General features: G+C 50.2%; 1 protein-coding gene across 2 annotated transcripts in view; it reads left to right on the top strand.

Annotated features, from left to right (window-relative positions):
* Positions 1–7,986: 7,986 nt before the first annotated feature.
* The window catches only part of ACSS2 (acyl-CoA synthetase short chain family member 2), a 34,124-nt gene continuing 23,730 nt past the window's right edge, over positions 7,987–18,380 (top strand). For both annotated transcript variants that reach the window (XM_075108467.1, XM_075108466.1), the window contains exons 1-2: positions 7,987–8,182; positions 8,426–8,621. In XM_075108467.1, the coding sequence (XP_074964568.1) occupies positions 8,059–8,182; positions 8,426–8,621 (320 nt within the window). In that variant the 5' untranslated portion in view covers positions 7,987–8,058. The remainder of the gene's footprint in view (positions 8,183–8,425; positions 8,622–18,380) is intronic.

Genomic DNA, 18,380 nt, shown 5'->3' with positions numbered 1-18,380 from the left:
CTCTTCTTACCAGTGTTACAGAGCAGTGATGTGTCTCCAGCAGTGGCTTTCCTGTTCCCAGGCCTGCCTGTCCCTTGCCTGCCACAGCTCCTGGGGACACCAGCTATGGTAAAGATGCAGCTCCTGTGGTTCTGTAATTCCTGGGCGATGAAGGAAAGAGTCTCCATCTTGCAGCACCTGCCTGATGCTGCAGGGAGCCCAAGCCCCCCGTGTGTGGCAGCGTGGCGTGTTTGTTGGTGGCTCCCTCGGGTCCCCAGAGGTTGTGCCCCCACCCCCAGGCAGAGCACAGCCAAAACCACGGGTGAGCAATGCCTAGAGCCCAGTTTTGGGGTCCTGGGTACTGAGGGTATGGCTGGGGTGGGACAGGCTGCAGCCTGTCTCCACTGAATCTGGGGGCAGCTCCTGGATGAGTCACTGGCTGCCTTTTACCCAGGCCCGTGGTGCTGCGAGGTCCAACAGGTTTTCACAGCAAATGACCAGTCCCTGCACCAAATTGCAGACCATAGTCCTCAGCAGCTTCGAGGGTCTGGTGCTGGGAATGCATGAGACCACACCACCCTCTGGCGTCAGCATCGACCTCAGCTCCATGCCGGCCCCACTCCAGCCGTGTCCCTTTGCTTCCAGGTCTGCCTGGCTACATCCTTGTACCACCCCAAACCCTCCTCACTCAAAGCAGCCCCCATCCTGCTCCCAGCACACGGACATCCCCACACAGTGTGGGGCAGGCACGGCCAAGCCAGAAGGAAGCAAAACAAAAGCAAAGCAGCCCCGCTTTTTTGGGTGCTGTGACCAGCCCTCTCAGTCCCACCAAGCACTGGTGCTGCCCCCAAGCTGACCATAGGCCGTGCTCCTGTGCCCACATATAAGCCCTTGACCTTGCCTAAGCTTCATGTCCAGTGAGGGAGCTGGGTGCAGGGCTGGGCAATAGCCCCAGCTCCCCACTATGCAGATAGGTAATGGCTTTCTTGCTGTCGGGTACTGGAGAAGCATCCCGGTGCAGCTCAGCTCCTGGCTGCTCCAGGCTCTGGGCAGGGCAGAAGCAGATGGTGCCAGGGGACCGTGTTGCATGTGCCCTGACCCCATGGCCATCATGGGTCCTGCATTGCCAGCACCGCAGACCCCACATCGCTGCCACTGCAGGCCCCACACAGCTGCCATTACAGACCCTGAGTTGCTGGCACTGCAGACCCTGCGTTGCTGTCACTGCAGACCCTGCACCGCTGGCGTTGCGGGCCCTGGTGCAGCAGACCTGCATGGCTGGCAGCTCATCAGCAGAGGGCACGCCGCTGCCACCTGCCCGCACAGGCTATGTGGGCCTGAGCTCAAGGAGCCTGCAGGACAGGGCTGCTATATGGGCTGCACTCGCTGAGCGCCCCAGAGCTCCAGCTATCTCTTACTACTCAATAAAAGAGGGACAAAAGAAGGTGGCTACATTTATGGGTGGACACGCTCTGAAGCCTGGGGACAGCTATGAAGCCAGATAGGGAAGCCAGTTATTAAACTCCAACCTCTAACGTGCCACTGATCAAGGCACCCTCTCTCCTGAGCCTGGTTTCCCTCCCTCTGCAGCCCGGGCCTCCACCAAATCTTGTACTGACCTGGCCCCCTCTTCCAGAATGAAAATATCACCAGCTGGCAGAACCCAAGTAAACAAATGAGCTGCTGTGAGAGGAGAGTGCATCTTTATAAGGTTAATTGGCCCCATCTAGGAGACAGACATTTTCTTGTGGCTTGATCGCTCAAAAAGCTCAGGCAAACAGCCCTAACATGCCTCCTGGGTTTGATTTATAACCCTGATTGCACTACTAGCTCATCAGCATGTAAAATGATTATAAGTATATTGTCTGTACTCTGCAAAGGGCTAAATTACCAGGCTCTGATATTCACCAGCTACTCTTCAAAGCTTAAACCAGCCTGAAATTCAAAGGTCTCTCTCCCAGTGACAGCAGAGGCAGGAATAAGTTGCTCAGGCTTGATCTTTGTGTTCAGCACAACCTGGCTTGTTTTAACACCCTGATACCCCAATAGCTGGGAGCAGCTGGCCAGTGGGGAGGGAGGCTGCTTGAGCCAAAGAGCTGTGGAGCTGAGCCATCATGTGCTGGAGCCCAGAGCTGGATTGGTATGAGCAGTTACATTTGCAAACAAAGGAGCCGATAACTCCCAGCAGGACTGAAAGGCTGTTATCATGGTGCTGATTAAAATTTCCTCTGCAGCCAACAAAGAGGGAGAGCAAGAGGAGGAGCGTCATCAGTGGAGAGACTATGGGATCCAGCGTTTAACCCCATTGCCACTATGTGCTGGTTCATTCAGTGCAAGCAAAGGGTGGCCTAGCCTGACCATGAGCTGAAAATCAGTGTAAAAAACCCCAGCAGGAAAATCCACAGCCCAGTCATGTCCTCCCACCCCATCTCCTCCAGCTTGCTGTGGCCTCACAGCTCCCAGGATGCTGCTCTGGGGATCCATACTGCTTGAGTCCGCAGAGCACCATCACGTGTGGGAGAAGGGGGGGTACCAGTGGCATAGCCCAAGGATGGTTGTGGTGCTGCATGGTGCCTTCCCTTCTGTACCTGCAAGGCAAGTTGGAGCCTGCAGCACTGCCCAGCCTCGAGCTCTCTGCTAGCTGTCCTACTGCTCACCATCTCCCACACAAGGGCCAACATGGGTGCCTACCAGGGACATGGGCACCACAGGCCCATTTTAGTATAGCTAACCTTGAGCACATCCCTTTGGCAGCGCTGGTCAGGCCCAGGGGTCTGTGCTGGGTCCAGTCCTGCTCAACATATTCATCAGTGACCTGGATGCAGGGACAGAGCGTAACCTCAGCAAGTTCGCTGGTGATACCAAGCTGGAAGGAGTGGCTGATACACCAGAAGCTGTGCTGTCATCCAGGGAGACCTGGGCAGGCTGGAGAGCTGGGCCCAGGGGAACCTCATGGAATCCAACAAGAGCAAGTGCAAGGTCCTGCCCCTGGGGAGGAACAACCCCCTGCACCAGCACAGGCTGGGGCTGAACTGCTGGAAAGCAGCTCTGTTGAGAAGGACCTGGGAGTGCTGGTGGGCAACAAGGTGACCCTGAGCCAGCACCATGCCCTTGTGGCCGAGAAGGACAATGGTATCCTGGGATGCATTAAAAGGAGTGTGGCCAGCAGATGGAGAGAGGTTCTCCTCCCCCTCTACTCTGCTCTAGTGAGACCACATCTGCGGTACTGTGTCCAGTTCTGGGCTGCCCAGTTTAAGAAGGATGTGGAACTGCTTGAGCAAGTCCAGCAGAGAGCTACCAAGATGATCAGGGGACTGGAGCACCTCCCTTATGAGGAAAGGCTGAGAGACCTGGGTTTGTTCAGCCTGGAGAAGAGAAGACTGAGGTGGGATTACCTCAATACCTATAAATATCTAAAGGGTGGGTGTCAGGATGATGGGACCAGGCTCTTTTCAATAGTGCCCAATGACAGGACAAGGGTCAATGGGGCACAGGTTGGAACACAGGAAGTTCCACCTCAATATGAGAAGAAACTTCTTTACTGTGAGGGTGCCAGAGCAGTGGCACAGGCTGCCCAGAGAGGTTGTGGAGTCCCTTTCCTGGAGACATTTAAAACCCTCCTGGATGTGTTCCTGTGCCCCTTGCTCTAGGTGTGCCTGCTCAAGCATGGGGGTTGGACAAGATGATCTCTAGAGGTCCCTTCCAACCCCTACCATTCTGTGATTCTGTGATAAGATGACCCTTGCTGTCAGATGCCCACCCTGCTTCTTCTCTCTCGCCTGCTCCGGAGGTTCCAGGATGGTTTGCTGCTGTCACTTGGGATTCCTTCCAGGTCCTTTGCTCCTTCATTCTGCCCCGTGATTCCCTGCCCTTGCAGTTGTTCATAATAGAAGAAAATTTTCCCTTCCCACTTTAAGATATCCTGATAAAGCCTCCTACTACCTCTGGCGTGTCTGTGCAAGGCATAAGCTTGTTTGTGCTGTGAAATGTTCACCAGGGGTTAGGTCCATGTTAAGAGGATGTCTTCTGTGATTACCATCACTGACAACCATATCACCAAGCTATTGAACCTGCCTGGCCAGACCTGTTACAGCCTCGCCAAGCCCATGTCCAGGCTGCCCTGTCCAGGGGATGCTCTGGGGTAAGTGGACAGTCAGTAGGAGAGGAGGTGGCTTGTTGTCCTCCTCCTCCAAGCAAGCACATGGGACTCAGCCATGACACCAACCTTGGTGTGGCTCACACCCCTCTGTGCCTTTCTGGGTTGCTTCCTCCACTACTGTGGGCTGCTTCCTTCCTGCCATGCTGCATCCTGCACACCCAAATTTTGACAAAGAAAAGCCGTTCAGTTGCAGAAGAGTCCCTTCCATGGGTTTTGCTCAGAGCTCATCGCAAAAGCAGCTGACCCTGAGAGCACCAAGAGCTCACCCATTATCTTCTACAAAGAGCCCATGCGCAGCAGACCCTCATCCCTGGCAAATTGGGTATCCTCTCCCTGTGCACAGCCCAGTGACCTGTGTGTGTGAGCAAGGCACCACATGTCCTGGCCAGTATCATTTTTTTGACCCTCTGAGTTTCTATAAGATACTGCAATATACATTAATATGTCCCCTTTATGTACTTTTATTCCTTTACAGGAAGAGGAGATGAAGGGCCCAAAACACAGCTGATTTTCCAGGGCTACCTAATAAATCAGGAGGAGAGCTGGGAGCCAAGCATGGAACAAACCCTGCAGCATCCAGTCCCACCACACACCAGCTCCTGAGGCAGGAACCCAGCTGGATGTAAGCTGCTCTGGGGTGAAGGGAGCTGGAGTAGCACGGCATGGTCACACAACAAGAGCCCTTTCCTTGGAGCCTATGAAATAACTGAATTGAGGCCTGAATATATTTCAGCTGTGGACCACTGAAAAGAAAGTTTGAGAAGGGCTGTGTTTGTGCAATAGGGGGGTCTGATCGATGGTACCAACTATGTGGTTTGCAGCTCTGTACACAGGTGCTTTCAGGGTTATCAGACCTGTGCAAGAGGAGAGAGCATGGGAAAATGCATCCAGGAGGCTGTTCTGAGTTTTCCCATCTGCAGGTGCATTGTGAGAGATGATGTAATTGCTTCCCATCAGGCAGCTTCCCGGACCACAGCTGTGGACAGCTGAAGCACAACAACAAAATCCCCTGGCCACAGCAGCCCATAGTGGGTAGTGCTGAACAGAGGACAGCTGAGGGGCTGTTGGGATATGGTGCTGCTCTGGTCTTGTGGCTCAGTACATTCTGCCCACAGCAGGCAACAGTTGCTGGAAAGAAATCATGCTGTCACTGAGTCTGGTGGAGAATTTCAGCTGGGCAAATCACTAGAGCAGAAGGCCAATGAGAAGAAAACCAGAGGGAGCCTCCCAGAACAGACAACACCTCTTTCTTGGCCCTGGGGCACCCATCACATGGCAGGGAGAGCAACAAAGCACTTTCCCAGCAGTGAGGAGAACTACAAGTACCTCCCCGGCATGTGGGGAGACAGAAGATTTGTTAGGGAGCTGCCAAGTCCTGCCTATAAATGCAAAATCCTTTGAGATGGAGGCTGCTAAAACTAAGGGCTGGCAACTCGTAATAGAAAATGTTCAGTGTGAGGTGGCTTCTGAAGGACTTTAGAAGTGTTGGGTTTGTCCCCCTTTCCAGTTGGGGTTGTTAAGCAATGTGCCATGTGTACCCCACAAATCATGGGGCTGTGCCTGGACCATGACTTCAAGGGGAGCACTGGAGGAGGGCAACTCCTGTAGCTCTGGGGGAGCTTCAAAACCACCCATGCCCAGGACCCCAGGCTGCAGGGCCAAATTGACTTTTTCTTCGGAAACATCCCTTTGTAATAGGAAAATGGGAGGAGGGAAGTACCTTGCAGGGTTTGACTGTATCCACAGAGTAAGCCTGCTCATCCCAGGCTGAAACTCCAACACGGAATGTGCTAAAACTGGGCATCTGGATGGATGTGGACTTGTATTGGAGACTTTACTTATATCCGTGTGGTTTACTAAGTAGAGATTGAGTCCTTGCACCCTAAGTTATAACTATTCCTTCCTGTGACTTTTTTGGTTAATAGCAAATAAGCAATATGAGGCCACACTGCAGCTTCCCAGGACAGTGATTTCATAGCATATGGTTAAGGAAGCTTTGTTACATGTGCTACAGTGCGGTGTGAGGGCGGCTGACTTATTTGGGGTGTAAAGCCTGCTGAGGTCATGTTGGTGAGGTGTAGAGAGCATCCCTGGAGTGATGCTGCCTGCAGAGTACAACCCATGAAGGCAGGTATCATCTGAACTACTCCTGGGTTTCATCTTGAGGGAAACCAGCTATGTCCTCCCAAAAGGAGTCAGAGACTTTGCCCTCAAGCAGTGTGGACAGCCAGCAGACTAACACCAGAGGTGGGAGCTACAGCGTAGATGCGCCCTTCAAAACTAGGGAGCATCGTTAACAGAAAATACATACCAGCACTAGCCACTCTTTTCTGTAGAACAGTTTTTGGTCTCTTTGCTGATGAAAACATTGCATGGTGTGGCAGATGATGCTCACCACGCCACAGGTTTGCAGCTCTTGCAGTGTAGAGCAAAGCAATGCTCCCCGGGAGTGCGTTAAACCACGGAAAACACCAAGGGTGCTGGAACAGGCTGTACCTGCTTGCTGACACCATGCCATTGCCCTCCAGCCTGAGGAATACTGTGCCAAGTTCAAGGTTATGGACCTTTATCTTTTGAGTGCTCCTTGGCTCCAGCCCAAACCACTACCAAAATCGCCTAAGGCTTCAGAGCAAATGGCTCCCTGGGCACACCAGAGTTTCACTCAAAGGGGTGATATTCCCCTGGGCAGAAGAGACATTCAAGGTTTCAGCAGCCTATCTAGGCAGTGCCATTGGGGCAGCCTAGCTCAGTGCAGGAAACGTTAAGGATTGAGCTGAGAATGGGTACGCTGCAGGAGGTACTACCATAGGCAGCTCCCGCCTCTGAGACCAGAGACTCACAGAATCACGTTGGTCCCTTGGGAGACCCTAGGTCCAGCCTCCTGCTATGAAAGGGCTGGTTGTTCAGAGGATTGTCTGGCTGAGTTTTCACTATCTCCAAAGGCTGAGACCCTGCTGCTACTCTGGTCCCCTGTTCCAGCATTTGACTGCTTTCTTGGTGAAAAAAATGGTTTAATTTCTCAGTAACTACACAAGGTCTGTAAAATGTTTTGCAGGGGAGGGTGCTTGGTGAACTGACGTGGCTCACTGTAGTCACCCAGCCAGTCAGTGGCGGGGAAGTGGAATGTCTTGAACCAAAATTAAGGTTGTTTTCTGCAGGGCACCAGGCATCAAGCATGGCCACAGCCTCTGGGCCTGTTTTGGGGCTGGTGAAGGAGGATGTCATTGATGGTGCCCCAGGCTGTCCCGCCATGCCTGGCCAAGAGGTGGGGACTGGCCATGAGGGGACATGGCTCATGGGGGACACCGCTGAGGAGGAAGACATGGCTGATGGGGCAGCAGTGTTAATGAGGGAACATGGCTGATGATGGGGGACATGGGCTGACAGGTAGTCACCAGTGATGGAGGGGACAGGTCTGACAGGGGGAAGACACCACTAATGGAAGTGGCATGGCTGACCGGAGAGGGCACCACTAATGGGGGTGGTGGGTGTGACACAGCGGACAGAGGGGACACTAGTGACAGAGAGGCTCTGGCTGATAGGGGGACACCACTGACCGTGGGGACACGGCTGATACATGGTGGGTGGGGGGAAACATGGATGACGGGGGCGTTACGGCTGACAGGGTGACATGGCTGACAGGGACACACCGCCCGCAGCCGGCTGCTGGCAAGCCCCTGCCTGCCCGGGCCTGCTCCGGCCGCGGGGTCGGCCACGGCGGGTGCTGCGGGCCGCCGCCGCCGCCGCCGCCGCCGCCGCCGCCGCCGCGGGCGGGCGGGCGGGCGAACTCTGGCCCTCCAGGGTGGCGCTGCCCTCCCCGCCCTCCGGGGGGGCGGGACGCCGCCGCCGCCGCCATCTCCGCCCCGCTTTGAAGCGGGCTCGGCGGCCGCGCGCCCGCCCAGAGCCGCCGGCGCCCCGCCATGGTGCTGCCCCAGGAGCAGGCCCGGCTGTACCGGCCGCGGCCCGAGCTGCTGCCGGCGGCGCACGTCCCCTCGCTGCCCCACTATGAGCGCCTCTACCAGCGCTCTGTGGAGGAGCCGCACGGTGAGCGCCGCCGGCCGGACCCCCCTCCCTGCCCGCTCCCCCGGGAGGGCCGCGGCGGAGGCCGGCGGTGAGGCGTTCCCGCAAGGCGCCGCCGGTTCCCCCGGGAGCTGCTCGCAGGGCGGGAGGAGAGCGGGGCTGGGGGGCCGGGGTGAGCCCCGCACGTGCGGGCTGCTCCTCTTAAATCGTCCTCTTCCTTCTCTGTACCTGTTTCTGGGTCATGAGCTCCGGCCCTTGCCTTTGCAGAATTTTGGGGTGACATTGCTAAAGAGTTTTACTGGAAGAGTCAGCACACGGGACCCTTTCTAAAGTACAACTTCGATGTGACAAAGGGGAAGATCTTCATTGAGTGGATGAAAGGGGCGACCACCAACATCTGCTACAACCTCCTGGACAGAAATGTCAACGAGAAGAAACTTGGGGACAAAATTGCTTTTTACTGGTAAATTTCTGTTTCTGTTATGGTGTAGAAGGTGTACAAACAGTGTTGATTTCAACTGAGGTGAATTAAAACATGGTAACACCTGAGAGGCTTTAATCTTTACAAAGGTATAGCAGGTGTTCGCTTTCTGGGTGTTTGAGAAGAGCTGTGCAACGGAGCTTCTCTGCCCATCCTGGGATGCACAGAGGTGGCCCAGTGCACCAGTGTCAGCTCCGCCTTTGTGGTTGTACCTGCTAAAAGCTAAGGGCTGTCAGATGGTATTGAGGCAGGTGCTGCAATTCCCTTGTGAAGTACATAGATGTGAGTAGAGGTATGGGATGAGGAACAGCTGATATCCAACAGCAAAAACCAAACTAAACCCAGATCTCCTGTTTTCATGTTTGTGGGTCTGGCAAGTTTCCACTCCTGTGGCAGAAAGGTTCTTCTAACACCTGAGCTTATGTGTTGATTTCTTGTACTTGGATGTGGATAATGCCATGGCACTCTCAAAGGCTGGCTTCTCTGTGGTGCCTTTGGGAAGAAAAGTTAACTTCTAGCCCTATCTGAAGTATGTTTGTATTTTTTTACCAGAGTAGTTACTAGTGTTAAAAGCCATGTGAAACTTGAAATTTTCATATTGATGCAAAACAGGTTTCACCAATGGTGTCTGAGATCCAGAACTAATGCTCCCCTGTAGAGCTAGCTCAGCTGGCACCTCAGCTGTGTCCCCAAACTGAGAACAGTGCCTTGCCCACCTGTGTGTTTTGCTGTTTGCCTTGAACTAGCATGCATTTTTGTTGCATGGGTATGACTGTATGTGGCAGTACAGAAGCAAAATTAAATATACTGCTTGTTAGGACACAATAACTTCTTGGGTTATGGTGAATCCCTTCAGCAGAGCAGCTGGAGAAGTCTTACTGTCATTGCAGTAAAAATACCAGATGCTCTAACGATGAGCAACTCTGCTGCTCTAAGTGGTTTTTGTGCAGCTGAAGAGTCCCCCCACATATGGCTGGTGTAAAGGTGAGAAGGGGCTCCCCTGATACAGAAAGGAACAAGTTTACACCAGTGTAGTTCTGGCTGTGACTGTAAAATTGGGCTTATACTAGAGTTTCTATCCATACGCCTACCGTTTCAGTAAAAGAATTGCAGTTACAGCATAGCAAATAGTCATATTGATAAGATAGAGGTGAAGCTGTGGGAAGTGTTTTCTTCCCTGCTAGTTAAGTACATTCTCTAACTCACTCAGATGTAAAATGACTGCAGCTTCTGAATGAAAAACTCTTTTTACATACTCATTCAGATAAAGGTGTACCAGTAAACAAAGCCATTCGGCAGGCCAGGGCTGGCAGCTCTGCTGGGGTTTATGGAGGGAGTGGGTGTGTCATTCTTCCTGCATGTAAATCTTTGGGTGACAGCAGCAGCCTACAGCTTAAGTTTGGTCTTGAGGAAGATTTTTATTGTTAGTTATTCCAGAAGCCTTTGGGGGTGTACTTGTATGCTGAGCAAAACATGTAGTGGATGTTAAAATGTTGGGTGTCTGTCAGTTGTGGTGTTCACAGTGCTGAAAAATAAGGTGTATCTTCCTCCTTAGTAGACAGTTTTCCCTAACTATTTTGCTATAACCTCTCCTAGCGTGGTTCTGTCACAGGTGACCTCGCGCTGGGGTGTGTGGAGCTGTCAGCTCGGAACGTCGGTCGGAGGGATGGAAGAGGTGTGCTGAACGTGACGTGTGCGGTACTGACCTGTGAGCTTGTGGCACTGAGGTCTTGAGGAAGCAGAGCTAAGGGTTGTGACTCCTAAAGCTACTCTTCTAGGAACATGCATGTACATGCATGTGGCGCTCTGGACACATGCTTTTCTTCAGTAACAAAATGTTAATTGCTGTCGTCTTGCCCTTTCACATTTTGCATTTAACGCTCAGTTGAACAAGCCTGCTTTCCTAAAACACTTGAGACTTGTCACGCTGTGTGAAAGGTCAGAAAAGAAATGAGAGCCTCCGAAAGCCAAAGAGGATTCCTAGGAAAAGCTTGGATATTTTAAATACCTTGGCCAGTTGCTTGCTTCTAAGAATGTCTGTAAAGGGTGCTGAGATTATACCAAGGTGTCAGTGACTGCATGGCTCTGAGAGCTTTGAAATGATACAAGAGCATGGTCTTTGCTTTCAGAAAGCAGAAATTAGGGGAAGTGAATAATGTTTCCAGGCATTACTCAGTGTCTCTGAGAAGAGATGGGTCCTGACAAAACTCAGAGCTCCTGTGCGCTACTGGCTGTGGCGCTCTCGAGTTTTGCATGGACTGGAAGGAACCAAAGTGGTTCATCTGGATCTGTTGTGGCCGAGCAGCTCTGAAGGTTCCTGCATCACTGCTGGTCCAGGACTGCCCAGATCTGCTCTGCTTAGAGGGTCTAATCCCAAGCCATGTGGGATTGCTTTTTCAGCAGAAAGGGCAGTACGTGGGATTGCTTCATGCTGCAGAACTTGTACATGGGTGATGATCACTGTTGCAGTATCATCTTCTTGGTGCTATTAGGACTATGTAGTTCAAAATTATCATCCTGAGTCGGTAAGAAACACTTGCATTTTCCCTGTTGCCTGTTTCATTATGTTACCTCTTGCTGCTTGTGAACGTTACAAGTATTTCTGCCCCTCCTGCTTTTGATTCCTCTTTCTCTGTTTGGTATTGCTGATGTGGCCTAAAAAGGAACAGAAGCTCCAGGAAATGTTTATGATAAAGTGCCTCTCTCAAAAGTGAAATCTCTTTCATAATTGTGTGGAAAGGCTGAGGTCAGTAATGTTGTGGTTATTGTGCAGGTAGATACCTATGCTGGCTCTCGCAGGCGAAGTGCGCTGGACAAACTAGCTGGGCCACTGAGGGCACTGGCAGGGGACTTGAAGCAGTGCTGAGGACTTCATCTGTGGTAGGTAGTGTTAAGCAGAGCAGGAGCACAGTGTGCCTTCACCGTGCTGTAGGCGTACTTGTGTTGCACGGGCAAGCCCTTAGTTCTGTGCTGAAGTGTCTGTTAGTAATCTCATGTAAACATCAGCCTGGGCAGCTTGTGGAGCTGAAAGTATAACCGGGGAGGAATTCAAAAAGCAAAATACTTACTATAAAACTCCCTAATTAGACCCTGGGGTGTGAAGGTACTTGGATGAAGCCTCTTCCCTATGTAACCTGTGCATAGCTGAAGCACCAAGTCCTTGCCTTTGTTTCTCAAACCAGTCAGCCAGCTGCAGTACTGGTGGTGCCAGGTGGGACCAGGGCACAGGGGCAGGAGGTAGAGCTCGGCACACTATTTTTAGCCTCCCTGTGGCTAAAGGTGTGCAGGCTTAGCAGGGTGATGTTGGCTTCTGCGTATTTGGAAGACCATATGAATTTTCTGCTTTCTTTTGCTTGTGTATGAAATAGCACATCTAGAAAGGAGAAATGAAGACAGTAAAGGCTGCCAGGGCTTACTGGAGCTTTGTTTAAACAAAAGAATAGCTGCATATTGTTCCCACTCAGGGTCTAGAACAAACATTACAAGCAAGAATAAAATGGAGAAGGTGTGGGTTTTGGTGTTTCTTTTTTGTTGTTGCTTTGTTTGTTTTGTGTTTTTCTTTTTTGGGTGGGTTGTTTTTTTTTTTTAATGTAATAAAGGACTTAAGGCTTTGTAGCTGTGAGATTTCTTCCAATAAATCTTTCTGTAAGGAAAAAACCAACAACTATAGAGCATGTTGGGGAAAGAAGAAAAAAAGCAGAGCACTACTTGGAAGTAATTCTGGAGGTTTTTATTGGAAAACTGGAAACACTGTTTGAACAGCAGCCTTCCAGAGAGCATACGAATTGTCAAATGCTCATTTGGTCTAAATGTGCTGCTGGGGCCAAATGGGACAAGACTACACCTGCTGGTTCTTGGGGCCCCTGCAGGCTGCCGTGCACCTCGATCTGGTGGCTGTCCCTCATCATGGAGTGCTTCATTCTGGGATACGCCACCCCAGAGTTGAGAATGAAGCCAGGTGAATCTGCGTGTCCGTTATATTTCTGCTGTAAAGGTCTGGACCCCTTCTGTTTGCGCAAATAATCTTGCCTTAAACTGCTGAGAACAAAGTGCTTGGTCTCCATAATCCAGATCAGTACTGTTTTTTCTCTTTAGATACCTTTGCAGGTATCAGTCTTCCATTATGGTCATATGCACCGACGCTGTGACTGCGGATGCTGGCTGTTAACATCAAGACTTTCAGAAGTGCTTAACTGTAGGCAGCTTCTACACAATGGGCTCGGCTCTGCTGCTCCCACTGGCTTCAGTACCTTGGAGTGTCCTGTGCCAAACTGACTTCATTTCTTTGGTAACATCCTGGGTGACTTGTCATACTTCCAGTGATGCAGCCTCTTTCAACGCTGTTCTGGTAGTGAAAGCATATCCCTAAATAACACATTCTGGTTAAAGAACAGCAATTCACCACTGGGAAGGTGGCATTTACTGACACATTTGTAGGCACACACCTGCTGGCTGCTGAGAGCAGTCAAAGCTATGTTGTGGGTGCTACCAAACAGCCATACCCAATGCTGCTGATCCCCCATTACTACTGTGGAGGGATTGCTTCTGCAGGGAAATCCGAGTAAGCTCTACAGCAGTGAGAAGCATTACAGGGAAGTTACCATGCATTTGGTTTATGCCCACAGCGCTACCAGGCTCAGCACAGCTCCTTTCCCTGATGGGGATTCTCCATGGGAAAGGGGGTGGCCCCACTCAGCCCTTAAAATGAGAGAGGCTCTCTGGGGTGCATCCTCAGCAATCCATGTCATCTCCCCATTGCAAGTGCTAAGAGTGGAGTGAAAGATGGGTGGTCTTGGCAGATAGTAATTATTTTGGAATCATTGCTGAACAGTACAATGCTCTCCTCCTGGAAATCAGGCAGATTAGGTGCACCTAAAATAGGTAATAAAATACATTGAATGTTCTTGCATTTTATTAAGCTATAGCTCTTGTACTCTCCTTCGAGGGCAATGATAGTTGTAGCTTTCCATCACAGAAAAACTGGTGGGTTTTGTGAAATCTTCCAGCCTGGGAAGGGGTTTCTTGTACCTCCAAGCAAGAACATCCCTGCTTTGTGGGGCCCTCTCTGACTCTGAGCTGTGTGGGTAGTGCAAGAGTGGGAATGGTGGGAGCATCAATAGAAACCTGGTATTAAAACAAGGAGTAAAGGGAGTAGCTGTTGTGTCTTGGGCCCATCCAGGTCATGTGCTTCCCTGATTTCTCTGGTGAAATTCTTTCTCTCCCAGTTCTGGGACAGTCACCAACTAGTATGGTTAGTATTGTGGTAGTAGTGCAAGCAACTGCTGTGTTTGGATGCTTGTATATAAGTGCAAACTGGGGCAGGAGAGGCTTGTAGCTTGTCCTCTGGTGTAGCGCCCTGACTTTTTCTCCATTGGTGGATGGAGTCTCCATCTTCAGCTGTGGGCTGGGCTGTTTAGAGCAAGGCCTGCTGGACTCATAATTAACCGATTTCATGTAATCACTCTATCCTGCTGTGAGTTTGATTGTAGATAAGATAGGAAAATGGTGCTGCCCCAGGGCAGCATGGTAATGCCTGCTTAAAGGTTTGGCCTGAGGGGCTGGAAAACACAGGGATCATGGTCTGAAGCTTGCTTCCAAAGGCTCTGTGTGTGTGCTCTGAGACATGGCATCTGCCAGTTTTCTCCTGTTGCATCTCAAGGTTCTTCTGTCCCAAGTGTTTCTGTTAATGGCTTGCACTTGTGTGCTGCATCCGATGTCCTCTTTATTATGAGTGAAATCTCTAAGAATAGTTACCAGGTGAGTGGATGTGCCACAGGGATGAACTGAATATGTGAGAGCAGCAAAATATTTTCTTCAGGCAAGTACTGTCCTGTGGGCTTCCAGTGCGTGGTGTGTACTTTCCCAGATGCTTTGAGTCAGGGTTTTGAGTGTCACGTTACTCAGGGAGCTGGCAGGCGCGGAATCACTTGAAATTGTTTTTCCCTTCCAAGGGTTGACTCAGAAGCAAAGCTTGACTTGTCCCTGTCAGTTACACTTGCTGGTTCACAGGGAGATGTCTGGAAAGGTGGGTGGTTTGTTTTGGAGATCTCAAGCCCTGTTCTTGCTCTCCAGAGCCTGTTCCATCATAGTGTGCAGCGCAGGGGCAGGGAGCTGGCAAGTGCCCTCAGCCTTGTGCTTTTCTGCTCTGCAGTGCAGTGACACACAGTGCCTGTGGTTTTGCCTGTTCAGAAGCACCCCTGGACTTGTGCCTCTGTGGGAGGGCATTCAGCGTTATTGAAGATTCTCGATGGAAGTAGCTTTTACTGAGCTCAGATAACTTGTAATCCTGCTCCTGTAGGCAGAATGGGACTTTCCTCTGTTAATTCAGGTCTGTAAAGAAAGGCAGCACTTGGGCAGCACTTGTGTGGTTGCTCCATGGATGACCAGTAAGGAGAGGAGTTGTGTAAGCTCTCCTGCTTGGGAATGCTCACTGGCAGCAGCCCTGAATCGGGGACAGCTTTCATTTGGGTTTGCGGAGCTGTTTGCTCCCAGCCTTTTTCTTTGAAACCCTTGGTGGCTGCTACTGGGAGGGATACAGCATCTGTCTATGTAAATACACAGGAATATCCAGGAAATATTTGACCAGATAAACAAGTTGGGTGTCAGTAAGTGCCCAGGATTAAATGGCATGTGCCCCAGAGGACTGCAGCAACTTGAATGTGAAATTGCAGAGCTGCTGGCCAGCGTGTGCTGTGTGTTATTTTAAAGGATTGCCATGCTAAGGACTGGGAGGCTGCCAGCCCTGCTCCATCTAGAGGGGGCAATCAGGTGGGAACCAGTAAACCCAGCTTGCATCCCTGGTGATGCAGTGGAATTGGGACACTGTGTGCATGGACTCTAGTGCAGTCTGCTGGGAAAGGTGATGGAGCTGCTGTGAAGCGAAGTCCTGCTCACAGATCTGCCGGTGTGCAAGGCAGGTGGCACTGCACACGTGGTTACAGCTGTTTTCAGATTGCCTTAGTGAGATTTCCCACAAAGAGTTGTTCAAGAAAGTTGTTTAACTGTGAGTGGAAGAAAGGTCTTTCCATGCAGCTGGTTTAGCCTTACCCTTTGCCTCCTCACTTTTAATGGTCACTTTTCAGGACCAGCAGCAGGGCACCCAGGGATCAGTGTTGAAACTGCACTGCTGATGGTGGCCAGGCTCACATGCCCATCCTTAAACAGCAACTATTGCTGCCACTCCTGGAGACAAAACACCAAACCCTGGTTCTGACCCAGCAAGGTGTTTTGTTTTAGTCTAACAGGTCTTGGCTGAGCTGCTGTGAACATCCCACTGCTGAAGTGCAATACTGTCATGTAAGTGAGACCCGTGGCTTCCTTTATGGTCTTATTTGGTATTTTTTCCCTCATGCTGTTTATTGCTCTGACAGAGGGTCTGGTTCTATTGATCCAGCGCATGGGATTTAATAATTTTTCATTAATTCCTTCTTGTGCCCTTACCTTAAACGCTGCTTATACCCTGTTCAAAGCCACTTTTCTGCATGGTTCTGGGTGTGTGGTTGCACAATAACTAACTGGGGAGTAGGGAGAGGGGTGTGTGCACAGACAATAGCTCCTGGCTTTTCTCACATCTATGAAACTTGTGTTTTGTAACACTGACAGATATTACAGGCATCTTGATATGTTTTAAGAGTAGTTTACTGTTGGGAGGGGCACCATGATTATGCAATGGTGGCATTTTGTGAATAGTGGCAGGAGAGTTGAAACTTTGGGTGGATAAATGAAGTTTCTGGATAGAGAGGATGGTGAAGTCTTGTAAGGATTCAGGATATAGAAGATCAGAGCCTTCAGTTTGCTCTTTGGACTAGAAAATCTGATCTTTATTTCTTGCGTTCTCTCCTGGCACCCTGGTGTGAATGGAGCAGAAGTGGACAGGGACTCGGGCTTGATGTGGATGAGACTTGTTCCAAGTAGTAGCACTTACAAGGGAGAAAGTGATGAAGCTTTTCCAAAAGAGGTGTGAGTCGGTGCTTGTTCCAAGCTTGGTATTTTTCTCATGGGTAGTTGCGTTTGTTGTGCCTGGTGGGCGCTCTGTGCCCAGAGCTGTTAGGCTGTAGTACTGATTGCCAATGCTTTGACGAGACCTCTTGACTCCCACCAGTGCAATGAGCTTGCCTTTTCCTCCTGTGCCCAGCCCTGTGCCAGGGCTGTTGCATGCAGCTGGAGCAGGGTTTTGGTTCTCTATTTGCATTTCTGCACACCACATGTTGTAAATGTCGAAATGTTGTGTGATATGAAATCGCGAACCCTGGTGGTTCTCCATAAATTCAAAGCCCGTCATTTTCAAAGATGTTACCCCCTTTCTTTAGGGGAATCACTCAAGGAAATCAATGGCCTTCCCAGTTACTTTTTCACACCGGGATTCCTGATAGTGAAGCATGTATTGCATTCCTGTTGCTGCTGACCATCTTCTAAGAGATGTTCCTTGTATAGAAAGAGATGACAGTCCAGCAGGTGACATCTGGCCATCACCTGTAGAGGTTTCTGAGCTATGAAGTAGAAATGTCCACCAAAAAATCTGATTAAAAGTTCAATTTCCTATCATGGCCTTGATGGATGTTGTTTGAGCCTCCTTTGAAATCACCTTGTCTGGTTTTCAGTGTTTCTAGGTGGTCTTGAAAATTTGGCAGTATGCTCCATCCAGAGATGCAGGATTTCTCAAAATGGGGTGTTTCCCAGCTGCGGGTGACTTGTTGACTATTTTACTTATAGAAGCTTTGCCCAGGATATGTTTGTTGGCCCAACTGCAAGTATTTTAAAAAGGAATCAGCTGTGTTGTGCTGGAAGTAAGCTCTCCTCCTGTTAGTATGGTAAAAATAGTTCGTGCTCCTCTGAAAGGATTACTTCCGGTAAACATCTAAAATGTTTCTTCTTGTGTCAAACTCACATTCTTCTATGACGTTCTGTGGATTTGGCTCACAGGGTTAGAAGTGCTGGCTGAAGTCAGCCAAACTTGGTGACCTACTGCATAAGTCTTGCATATGAGCTCTCTTGCAACACTACATAACCATTTTGTTTAAAAAAAAAGTTTAATTTTTTTAGTTTAAAAATCTTAAACCTTCCTCTAAATAAAATGGGTTAAAAGCTATCATTTTTCTTCACTGGCTTTTCTCCTGTGTTGTAAAATACTTAAGAAAGTAAGAACATAAGTAGAGTTAATGCATGTCCTCTTGACTTGATGGTTACTCAATATCAAGCGAGTAGGAAAAATGTGAAGCCACAGAGGAGCAGAATTCCCCTTGCTGCTGGGCAGATACCTGTCAGCAGAGAGTGGCTGCTGACACCATCATCAGGGTATTTACATGTCGTCTGCATAACTTCTAAACCGCCTTATTTTGTCAAATGTGGCAAAACATTTGTGTGTATATTGTGTGTATATTTCCCTTGAAGAGGGGCTTGCTGACTGCTGTGGATCCTGTCCTCTCTAAAACTGTTACCCTTGAGTGTTCTGGATCTCAGGTGTGAACACAGTCTGTACGAACTCCATCACGTTGACTTTACTTGCTTGCTTATGTTGGCTGATGAACCAGCAGTGTAAGTTGGGAGATGTCAGTTCCTTTAGAGATGTCTGAGCATCCCACAGTCTAGAGAAAGGGACTTGAAGCAGATTTTAGGGCGTAGACTGCTGGTGAGTGGGAAAATTGGAGGGAATTCTGGAGGGTGAATAAATGAGTAATTTTGGAGCAGTGTTTACCTCCAGCTGGGCTCTGTGCTGTAGCCATCGCTCAGGGTATGGTGAAG

The sequence above is a fragment of the Phalacrocorax aristotelis genome, chromosome 13 (assembly GCF_949628215.1).
Source record: "Phalacrocorax aristotelis chromosome 13, bGulAri2.1, whole genome shotgun sequence".
Classification (NCBI taxonomy): domain Eukaryota; kingdom Metazoa; phylum Chordata; class Aves; order Suliformes; family Phalacrocoracidae; genus Phalacrocorax; species Phalacrocorax aristotelis.
Note: the sequence above shows the minus strand (reverse complement) of the source record. Positions and strands in the feature narration are given on the sequence as shown.